The sequence below is a fragment of the Xiphias gladius genome, chromosome 21 (assembly GCF_016859285.1).
Source record: "Xiphias gladius isolate SHS-SW01 ecotype Sanya breed wild chromosome 21, ASM1685928v1, whole genome shotgun sequence".
Taxonomy (NCBI): Eukaryota; Metazoa; Chordata; class Actinopteri; order Istiophoriformes; family Xiphiidae; genus Xiphias; species Xiphias gladius.
This window is the reverse complement of record NC_053420.1, coordinates 28682284-28694544: the sequence shown is the minus strand read 5'-3', so window position 1 is coordinate 28694544 and position 12261 is coordinate 28682284. Positions and strand designations below refer to the sequence as shown.

General features: G+C 39.7%; 1 protein-coding gene across 3 annotated transcripts in view; it reads right to left on the bottom strand.

Annotated features, from left to right (window-relative positions):
- The window catches only part of cdk18 (cyclin dependent kinase 18), a 61798-nt gene that overhangs the window by 15521 nt on the left and 34016 nt on the right, over positions 1-12261 (bottom strand). For 2 of the 3 annotated variants that reach the window (XM_040116145.1, XM_040116147.1), the window contains 6 exons: positions 8722-8858; positions 5210-5341; positions 4683-4739; positions 3515-3629; positions 630-724; positions 461-523 (listed from right to left, as the gene is read on the bottom strand). In XM_040116145.1, the coding sequence (XP_039972079.1) occupies positions 461-523; positions 630-724; positions 3515-3629; positions 4683-4739; positions 5210-5341; positions 8722-8858 (599 nt within the window). Of the gene's footprint in view, positions 1-460; positions 524-629; positions 725-3514; positions 3630-4682; positions 4740-5209; positions 5342-8721; positions 8859-11390; positions 11448-12261 lie in introns of those variants that run through there. The other variant, XM_040116146.1, reaches the window with a different exon arrangement.

Here is a 12261-nt window from a genome sequence, read left to right as displayed (position 1 = left end):
GTGAGTGTGTGTGTGAGTGTGAGTGTGAGTGTGAGTGTGAGTGTGAGTGTGAGTGTGAGTGTGAGTGTGAGTGTGAGTGTGAGTGTGAGTGTGAGTGTGAGTGTGTGTGTGAGTGTGTGTGTGAGTGTGCGTGTGAGTGTGCGTGTGAGTGTGCGTGTGAGTGTGCGTGTGAGTGTGCGTGTGAGTGTGCGTGTGAGTGTGCGTGTGAGTGTGCGTGTGAGTGTGAGTGTGAGTGTGAGTGTGAGTGTGAGTGTGAGTGTGAGTGTGAGTGTGAGTGTGAGTGTGCGTGTGAGTGTGCGTGTGAGTGTGCGTGTGAGTGTGCGTGTGAGTGTGCGTGTGCGTGTGCGTGTGCGTGTGCAGCTGTAAATAATTACATGTCTCTGTCTGTCTTGGGTATGTGGTTATTGACGCTGACATCTGATGCAGCTGCTGATGAGTCATTTCCTTGTGTGTGGCTCACCTTGACATTATGCATGCTCATGAGATTCCCGCAGTTGTCCAAGTACTGTTTAAGGTCACTGTCCTGGAAGACAAAATAGCTACAGTATTCACACTCCGAGCTATCCATATTCCACTTTTGTATTTAAAGTCAACACCTTTTAGAACGCCTGCATGCTGAATGTACTTACAAGATACTCAAACACCAGTGTGAGGCAGCGGTCAGTGTGGATGATGTCGTGCAGTGTGACGATGTTGGCGTGCTTCAGGTTCTTCAGCAGAGACACTGTGTGGACAAAAGAAGTAGACAAGAGTCGTGCAATTTTCTTCAGGCACCTAAAATGCACCTCCCGCAAAACAGTAGAAACTACAACAAAACAATCTTCTAACACCTCACAGATGCTGCTATGGCAATAGCTTAGCTATGATTAAAGGGTTTAAACTTGTGCTGTCTGCAACAAAACTGTGTGGTCAATAAACCCTGATGCTGTGAAGAACAGGACAGCTGCAGTATAAACTATACTTGTGGTTTAGTCTAAACCCAGCTGCTGTGTCTTATAGAAATCACCAAAATCGCCACTGGAGGACAATGAATCTGAGGTTTAACATAAAAAGATTTTGTTTAACTGAGGTCCCAGGAGTGTAAGTAATAAATTTGCAGCTGTTTGGCCCCTTTCACCAAACATACCAGCTTCGACTTGCTACATGAGATAATTCCCTCTTGCGTTAAGTTTTTACAAATTTAACTAATCAAAAGAAACACCAAAACTGTGACTCACGGAAGAAGACTGTAGGGCTCGCAAATGTTTCTGCAACTTGTGAGTGACAATCATTTGTGAAATGGGATGAATGCACCATTTGTGATCTGCATGCACACAAAGCTCACAAATTGCTTTGGTCAAAGTGGCCCTTGATCAACATGGGTGTCCTGAAGACTCTGTTTCACTTCCCAAAAATCAACTGGAAGAAAAGACCAAGGCCAGATGAACCCAACAGTCAACTCTACATATGTAGATTATTTATTTAACCATTATCGCTATTCCAGAGTGCTCCTGTATTGTCTGTCTCAGCGACAAATGTTTGAAATGGTTGATGTAAAAATCATGTTTATCTGGAAGGCTGTAGTAGGTTCACGCACCTTGCCTCAGTGTGTATTGTTTTGCAAGAGTCCTAGGTTCCCCACATGCTTCAAAAGAGGTGGCGAGTGCAAAGTTAGCACAATCCATAGAGTCAAAACAGTCACAGCAATGGGAAATAGGCCAGGTTGAAAATAAAGGAATTTTTCTTTAAGGACATAAAGTTCAGAATAACAGTATAAGATCATACATTCATGATGAAGGCAACACTATTGTTAAAAGGTCTCACATTTTTCTCAGTTTATTTTTGATATTCGAAGGAGAATTACTATTTGGAAAGGCACACACCTATACATATAACATCTCACAGCTGACAATGGATATCAGAGCAATAACCAAGCCATGAGGTCGAATGAACTGCCTGCAGAGCTCAGAGACAGGATTGTGTTTAAGCACAGGTCTGGGAAGGTTAAAAAAAATTTCTGCTGCATTGAATGATCCCAAAATTATAGTGGCCTACATAATCCTTAAATGAAAGAAGCTTGGAACAACCAGGACTCTTTCTAGAACTTGTCACCCAGCCAAACTGAGCAATTGGGGGAGAAGGCCCTCGGTAAGAAGGGTGACCAAGAACCCAATGCCACACAGAAGCCTCTCCTCAGTGAAAGACACATAGAACCCTGCTTGGAGTTTGCAAAAAGAGCACCTAAAGGACTCTCAGTCTGTGAGAAAAAAGATTTTCTGGTCTGATGAAACCAAGATTGAATGGTTTGGGCTCAATTCTAAGCATAATGTGTGGAGGAAACCAGGCACCACTCATCACCTGCCCAATAATATCCCAATGGTGTAGCATGGTGTAGGCAGCATCATGGTGTTTTCCAGTGGCAGGGAGGGGGAGACTGGTCAGGGTTGAGGGAAAGCTGAGCAGAGCACAGAGAGATCCTTAATGAAAACCTGTTCAAAAGTGCTTAGGATTTCAGACTGGGCTGAAGGCTTACCTTCCAACAGGACAATGAACCTAAGTACACAGCCAAGACAATGCAGGAGTGGATTAGGAACAACTCTGTGAATGTCCTTGAGTGGCCCAGCCAGAGTCCTGACTTGAACCCAATAGAACAAATCTCTGGAGACACCTGAAAATGGCTGTCCACAGAACGTCTCTATCTGAAGAATGGCAGAAAATCCCCAAATCCAGGTGTGCAAAGCTTGTCGCGTCATACCCAAGAAAAGTCTAGGCTGTAATCGCTGCCAAAAGTGCTTCAACTAAGTACTGAGTAAAGGGCCTGAACACTTATGTCAGTTGTGGTTTTAATTTGTAAATCTACTGTTATCCCCAGTTCTGAATGGACTGTCTGTATGAACTAATGCACCAGCACAGGTCCATTACATGCAAAGAGGACAAGAGTTTATTTCGTCAGTTATAAGCACTCACCTAAGGCTATGAAATGACCAAATGTAGGAACAGTTTTGTCCGTACTATTCTATTCGACCAATTATTGATACTGCAGGATACTTCAAGGAGACAGTTATTACTATAGTGGGAAAATGTTCTATGATATGTTGTACATTGACATTAAAACTATAGACTGATCATTTTTCATTTTAATCAAAAGTGCAACTAGATTATATACACACACTTTATATTGTTATGCACATTATATTGAAGAATATTTCTAAATTCTTTCCTCTGCAGCTTGTAAAAGGATTGTCTGAAGAGGAAAATCAGAAAGTTCTAACCAATTACCGTTTTCTGAGTGAACATATATTGCTATGATCTGTGTGGGCCAGACCTTACAAGGCAACTTCATCATTGGCCCAGTTTAGACGCTAAGTAACACAGCAACAGCACACATGTAAATGGACATTAACTTAAGTGTCATGCAATGTTTGGCCTTAAAATAGAATTATTATTTACCGGAGGGCAGGAAACATTGTCCTCAACCTTGACCGAACATCTGCGCGTATGTGTGTGAGTGTGTGTGTCTGGTTTGTATGTGTACCCTCTCTAATAGCAGTGCATGGTGCTCCCTCCTCGTGTTCCAGTCGAATCTCCTTCAACGCCACCAGGTTCTCTGTTAGTTTGCTTCGCCCTTTGAACACTGTGGCGTATGTCCCCTACACACACACACACACACACACACACACACACACACAACTCTAGGTGACATTCTGATAATATTATATACTAAAACTGTATGAACTGTTACTCATATGCCAACAGATATGCCTTTTTGCTATTTATAGGAACATAATAATGAAGTTAATTTGATTGGAATCAGTTTTCCTGGCAGTAAGCCTGTTTACTTTCTCATCGTCTTCTATACAGTAGCACATAAACATAAAGCTTAACAGATAATTAATTCAAGTTGACTGGATGAGTTTAAAAGTTTTTAACCACTATCATCCACGAGCAGGATCAAAGCATTACTTTAAGGAAATGCAAGCATCTTAAACAGGCTTCCATTTGAACTATTAATACAATGCTTATCCATTTCTTCAGGATCTGATTATTGGGGTTTTGATTAATGACTATCACAGCTCTTCTTTCTCATTCATGATTATGATTTATATATACAGTATACTGGCTTTGCACATTATTTTGTTGATTGTAACTGTTCTAATAATTGTACATTAACTACTGCAGGCTAAAAAGAGACCAAATCTTTTCCAGTGTTATCTTATGCTGGGCCTTGTGACTGAGACTAATGCAGACAGCTTCTGTTACTAACCATTCCTTACTCCTTAAGGCAATAACTGTTCTGACAAATGCAAAACTAAGACAAGATAGCAGACAGGAGTAAACTGTAGATTGTCTTTTTTAAGCATATAAACAAAGCTACTGTATACCCTGATCAGCCACAGCCTATGTGGCTGATCAGTGTAAGAGTGTACCCTCTTGTTTCCCCTGAGAGGTTTGATACTGCCAGCCTAATTAGTATAATGAAGACTTGCAGACAACTTGTGGTCAGCACGATTGACATAATACACAAGAGAGATGGCTTATTCTGGTTTGACAAGGTTCAATTTAGCCTCAAGTCATTGCTCAGTGGCTGCAGCATTGGGTGTAGTAGTGCATCGCTAATCCCTCACTGTACTGTGTCAGATGTCTTCATTTACCGTCTGATAAATTTTAAAAAGTGAATGTGTAAGTAATTGGTAGGGACGTACCTCACCAAGTTTGCCAAGCTTCACGTATGTCTCCAGTTTCCCAAAACCTATGTCAGACTAGAGGGAAAACGGAAAAACACAGATTAATCTGTTATGATTCCCTCCTCCGATTACACATTGGAAAAGATCACATTCGCAGACATTGGTTAATGTTTTCATAAGTTAATTAAGCACAAATCCTTGTTTCCTCTTAATGTAAGGAAACGGAAATGGAGAACCGCTCAAAAAATCAAAGAAAATAATGGACTCATTATAATATTAATACACAAGGAAAAAAATAATAACAGGAAGCCAAGATAAGAGGGATTGTCATTTTCAGAGAGTAAATATGCTTTGTAATATGAACTGAGACATTCACTGGTTCAAGAGTAATCTATCAAATGGATTATAAAATATAAAAGCCGATATGTTTGTTACAGTGCTCAATGACCACTGTCAAGTTAACACTTTTTTAGGCCTAAAGTCATTTGAATACGAGCTTATCATAGATAAATACGGTACAACGTGTAGTAATATAGAGCACTAACCAGTGAAGCTCGTCGAGACATGCGACTGACAGGTTTGCAAAGCGGTGAGTTTTCACTCTCCAGCTGCAGTTTCTTGACAAACTCTGGAGGCAGGCGGATGTCCATGGGAAGGGACATGCGCTTACTGACATCCTGCAGGAAGTCAACAGACGGCAGGGTTTACAGCATGAGGTACTCCTATCTGTTTATCTGTCTGTTCTGGATTATTATAAATTTTTAATACAAAATTATTAATATTGTTGCTGCTTAGCCTAACTGGTGATCAAACCTCACGCCATATGGCCATTAGCTATGCTAAGCTAGTTACCAAGTTTGCTGACCGTCCATTTTCATGAATACCCTTGATACTTAAGAGACTTGCACACTTTGAAAGAATCTATGTGCAGAAATTAGCTCAAAAGTGTTTCACTCAGCTAATTACATTATTTCTGGCTCTAGTAAAAACTTATGAACTGTATAAATAGACACCAACAGCCTCCAAACAGGTCATCTGATCATTATGCACTATGCTAAATCTCTGTCTTTACATCATATCGTTACCAGTACGACTATTATTATTATTATTATTATTATTATTATTATTATTATTATTATCAATGTAACATTAATTTCTTTACATGGTACGACATTTTAAGACGCAAATGTAACACTAATGCTTTGTTAACATGCCACTTTTGCTACATGGTCCGTCTAGATGTTGAGTTAAGGGCGCAAAGAGGACAAAAGTAGAGCCCGACTGATACTGGATATTTGGGGCCAACGCAAATACAGATTTTAGGGAGTAAAAAATTCTGATATAGGTATATCGACTGATATTCTTTATGTATATGTATATGTGTGTGTGTATATGTATGTATATATATATATATATATATATATATATATATATATATATATATATAAATAATATAATATAATACTGTACATGTACTGTATGTTAGAGTTGTATTGAAAAGGTAAAATAATAGGGTCATTGTTTATTAACTTTCCAGCAATATATTTCACAAACTAGTTAGCAACTTGCCATGAAGACAGCTGTGATGCGCTACATGCGCTGCAGGCAATGCTGAGAGTATTTTAAACCAACTCGGCTCTGGCTACTAACTCTGCTTCTTCTGTCTCCCGTAGTTTTGTGCTTTCTCTTCCCTCTCCTCTCTTTCTGTCGCCTTCTGCAGGTATTTCTGCCCCTGATGCTGCAGAGTCTGGATTTGTGACTGCAAACCACCTACTGCCCCCATGATCCTGCTCAACACCCACTGCTTCAATTATTATTATCATTATTATTATTATATTTTGTCTAATTATTATCATTTAGTCTTATTATTATCCATATTATTATAATTATTAGTTTTATTAGTCTCATTATTATTATACATCTTTATGTGGAACCTGTATTGAGCTATGTTCTCTTTCCTCCATCCGCCAGTACTGGCCAACCAATATATGGGTCGAGCTCCAGACAAAAGGGCTTGGAGTGGCAGCTACTCTACATATAGGGTGATTAAATCATTCATTAAGGCTTTCTAAACGAATTATAAACCATAAATTACAACTTTTGGACTCCCAGGTTTTGAAAATTCCCCTTGGTGTACATCCCTTGAATAACTTGCTTTGCCTTTTAATTAGCCTAGCTTTTTAAATCATCAGATACAGTCTAACAACTTGCCTCCTGAAAAAGAGCTGCGGCTCCAGACCAGAATCAATGTATTCACATCTTACTAACATGAACAACTGCAGATCAGATTGCATAGAAACTCATGAACGCTTTAATGACTGCGTTTGGCATTGTTTAACAGTAATGTTGGGCAGCTGTGGCTCAGGAGCTAGAGCGGGTCGTCCACTAACTGGAAGGTCGGTGCTTCGATCCCTGGCTACTCCAGTCCACATACCAAAGTGTCCTTGGGCAAGATACTGAACCCCAAACTGCCTCTGATGTACCATCGGTGTGTTAATATATGTGTGTAGAAAGCGCTGTTTGTACAGTAGAGCGCCGTATGAATGTGTGTGTTAATGGGTGAATGTGGCAGTAGTGTAAAGCACTTTGAGTGGTCAATAAGACTAGAAAAGAGCTAAATAAGTGCGGTCCATTTACCATTTATCATAATATGATTCTTTTTTCTCTAACAGGTAGCGCCAGCATTTATAATCTCATATTCAGTAATTAAGTTATTCAGTAAAATCCTGTTACTTCATTTTAGGAAGTAGGTCTTGCTATCTTAACAGTCTTAAGATATCTAGATGTGAAAATTAATAACTTCAGAAGAGAGGTCTAGTATATGATTAGCCTAATGTTGGCTTGGCACAAACACTTGGGAAACAGCTGGGTTCCGCTAAGGAAGAAAAAAATGAGTTCCAGCAACTCTTATTTATACGTTGTGTATTTTTAGCTAGCTGTCTATTTTTTCCCCATTTTCTTCAGTGGAAAGTGTCTACAGCCTGGCTAAGTCACCAGATGTCACTAGATTACATGACACACCCGTCTGCATATTCACGAGGTCATAATGTAACTATCTACATAAAGGGCTTATTAGAGAGTGACAAGATCAATACAGAGTTATGAGTTCTCACTTGATAAACCATCAGGTGCACGGTGCTAAAGGCCCTGTACACCTCTACTGGTGGTATATGTGGGTGTACAATGAGTCATTAATTAATTATGTGCTCTTCCACTACAATAATAGGACATTTCTATGCTTGTTAATATTAATAAGGTGTTAATAAATTTATGTTGGTCTGAATGCTTTGCAGCTCTTTTCCCGAAGGTAGGTGGCTGAACTGTCCATTCCAGTAGTCCTGATGAATTAGCTAAAAAGCTAACTAAAAACACATTGTCCACCAGCCAAAAGGATTTTTCACAGCCAGGCAACCATGAAATTGTCTCTATTAATGGTGTAATGATCTATAAAGCATAGATCCACAATCTAGCCATTAGTAACAACTTGTAAACCCTTTTTTCAGAAAGATGTACACATTACCACGACAGTTATCTTTACAGCACCATGTCCTTCATGAGTGCTCATTTCTCTCTGGCATAGCTTCGCTTGCCTGTCTGGTATGAGTTGTGTGGCGCATTTGAAAGATTTGGAGTGAATCACATCTGCTCAACAGGGAATTTTCTGAAAAGGTGGAACTGTGAACTCTCTCACATTTCCAATAAAAAGTCTGGTGCTGCGGGGAGGGTTAAAAACCTCCAAGGTGACTCATCTTCATTGAGGTGGGAGATGTGGAAATGGAGAAATGACTCCTGGGAAGGAGTTTAGACAGGAGAAAAACTACTTGTGCCACTGTTGATATCTATTTCAGACAAGCTTTTAATGCTTTTAATGTGTGTATGAACTTAGACAGTTTTCTGATGGTGCTTAATCAGCAGCACTTAAATTACTGTGGAAAAGAAGCTTGACAGCTTGTGACTACAGCATGATCACAACCAAAGTGAACACTTTGCCTGTTAACCCTTCATCTGTCATATTAACCTGTGTTCCCCTACAGCTGCTCTTTGAGACCCTACTTACCTCCATGGAGAAACGTCTGTGCTGGGCCTTGCTTTGGTAGTGGAGGTGAGATGGAGACTGAGCTCCTGGTGTGGTTGGTTCAGGGCTCACCGGACTAGCATCGTGAGATGGAGGACCTAGTCTGTCTGGAGTCAGGCCTGATGTAGAAAAAAAAAAATCGCTCAGCATTTGCAGATGTACAGATGGGTGACAAAGGAAAAACCCATCTTGTTAGGCAATCACAAGCTTCAACCACTCAACTGGGTTAAAATCTGTGAATATTTTAATTGTGAAGACCATTCAGACCATTCAGTGACCCCTTGTACCCTGTAGGGAAGCATCTGCTTATGTTATGTTTCTCCACTCATTTATTTAGGTGTTTGTTACAGAGACTTTCATCTCTAATCAGAGAACTACAACTGATGTTTCAACATCAAAGACAAACATCCATCCCTTGTCTATGTGAATCATTAAATACAACCAGCTTCAGAGCTGTATATTTGACCCTAACCTTCATGTGGCAATTAAGTGAATAATGTCATTAATAAGATATATTTTTCAATGAAATCCTCTCTACTTTTAGTTCTTCTTGTTTTTCTTTCCGAAGAAACTTCATCCTTTCATTTTATGTATGTATGAGTATTTCAATGCCAAGTAGGTCCTGACATCACACTGAAAGATGCTCTGAATTAAAGGGTCAGCTACAAAAGTACAAAAATAAATCTGCATGTATAGGTACACAATGCATGTAAGCTTACATGACACACACACCTAAAAACCAGTGTCACACATACATCCGTATACACTAGAGCCCAACTGATACTTGGATTTTTGGTATTTGAAAATTTAAAAAGTTGGTGGGCAAGACATGGCAATATTCATATTTTAACATAAGCAATTAAATCGTCTTAAATTTGGAACTGTTCAACATTTTGAGTGTACACTTATTTGCACTTTTGCCGACAGCTGGAAGAGAAGATTGATACCACACGCATATCAGTACGTTAAATATGAAACTACAGCCAGTAGCCAATTAGTTTAGCTGATCATAATGACTGGAAATGCAGAAACAGCTAGCCTGGCTCTGTACAAGGGTAAGTTCTGCCTACCAGCACATCTAAAGCTCACTGATTAAAACTTTATATCTTGTACATTTATTCTGTACAAGGAACTAAGTATGAAAACCTTGGTTTGTTTATGTGCCAGACTATTGCTTGACTGGGACCAAAAATTAGTCCAGCAAATAACCCCTCTGTAAAATGGCAAATTGTCATTTTTACACTTTGGTTTTTCTATGGATTAAACAAACAACTTATGAGATGTTAATTTGTGAGTTTTAGAGATTGTGGTAGGTGGAATTTGTTACTTTTGTACAAAGAAAGTCTTGCTGTTTCCCCATTTCCACTCTTTAAGCCAAGTTAAAATAATTAGCTGCTGGCTCCAGCTTCATACAGACATAAGAGTGGTATCAATCTTCTCACATTACTCTCGGTAAGAAAGCAAATAAGTGAATTTCCCAAAATGTTGAAATATGTGCCGTTTGAAAGGGATCACAGTTAGTGACGAACCTAGAGAGATTTGTCACCAAATGTAGTCTCAATGCTTTTATCCCAATTTCTCAGTAGTGGCAGCAGGCAACTGTTTTCAGCAAAAAAGGTCTAATGAACCCAATGTATGCCACCTGCCCAGAACCAAACAGCTGACAAGGATAGTAGCTAGCTGACAGACAAAGTGGATCATTTAGCCTCTAAAGAGCCAGACATTTTCTCAGGAGTTGGTGAGAGCCGAAACAGACCTTAACGGAAAGAGAATATTGTATCATAGAAGATTGCCAGAAAAAAAAATCAAATGAATGCTAATGCCTTACTATGTCAAATGTGATTGTGATTAGTTAAATGTGGATTTATGCTACTTTAGAGAATTGTGAGCATGATATGAGCTGAACATTTTACAGTTGAAAAATCAACTTCTCAGTGCTCTCTGGTGGACAAGCCGTATAATTGTGTCCCTGTTTCTAAATGATCTCAAAAATAAGAGGGATTTACAGTTCTGCGTTACAGGGTTATGGCGTGGCCACTGTATGATACGCCGTTTCTCAAAAATGTCACTACACGTCAAGGCTATGCCAGCTACCGTGTTGGCTTGTGTTTTCCTATAAGTTTCTGATGCTGACTGTTGATAATGATGACAACATTAACGAAACTCTCTATTAATGAATGAAAGAACATAAACACAACAGTTACTTATCTGTCAACAAATGAACTGATACCGATATATCTCCACAGACCAGAGAAAGGGTTATTTGTTGACTCTTAGCTGCTTCTTTTCAGAGATGAGGCTTATCAAGAATGTAGGGGAGCTCAAAATTAAGGCTGGAAGCAAAAATGTGTACTGTGAGCACACCAGCATCATAGTGTGACAACTACCAGCCATTGTAGTGGTAAGAATGGACTTTGATCCTCATTATAAGTTTGGCGTCTTTTGAGTGCTACGTGCTGTGAGATTTCAGCTGCAGTTTGATCTCCAGTTTCAATGGTGAGTGTTGGTTGCCTCACCGGTATGGCAAGCGTGGGGCGTGAAGTAGACATGTGTCTTCATTTTATGGGCAGCCTCAAGGTGTGTGTGTGTGTGTGTGTGTGTGTGTGTGTGTGTGTGTGTGTGTGTGTGTGTGTGTATGTGTGTGTATGTACCCATTATAACCGTTCCCTCCTGGGTTGAAGCATGAACCGCTTTAACTCCTTGTTTCCATGGGGACAATGGCTGACAAGGGAAGCTGGCCTTGGTGTTAAGGAGGAAGTCTGATATGTCTCATCAAAGCCTTCCCCTCAAAACACACACACACATACACACACACACATATGTATACACACAAACATTAATATTCACTGCTTGGACTATGGCCTCTCTTATACACGGGAAATTCAACAGTGTTGCGTCAATTAAACAAATATACACAACTAGTATTAATTAAGTTGTTTTTAACAGCACTACAGTGAGGCTTCTGACAGGCTCCTTTGTGTCAGATTGATTGACAGTCTAAATGGGCTGGGGGGATGAAATGACAACCTGTTTGCTAGTCATTTGAATATCACAGCGACAGCGCTCCTTTGATCTCCTGATGCTAATTAGGGTCAGTAGAGGCGACACTGATATCTACACATGCGCACACACACACACACACACACACACACATGCACACACTGTGACACTGTGCCTGATTGCTGTGAGATATGGATGGATGCCTGCTAGAGATCTTGTTAGGAAAATGGCAATCCAATATGATATGCCACATGATGAATTTGTAGCATTTCCATCTGAAATTGTGATTAAAGTGAGAGGGAGAAAGAGGCTGCGGGAAATAAATTTATTTATTTTTTTAAATAAATGAGCTACACAAATAATGGCAGAATCAACATCCAGGCTAAGTTTAAGATCGTTTTTATATTCACCGTGTTACTCACATTTAAATCTACAAAGCTGGTCAATACAGTCATCACGCAGCCTAATGTTAAGTGCCCTGCTCTAGGACAGACCCACATTTTCTGAACACTTTAATCTTCA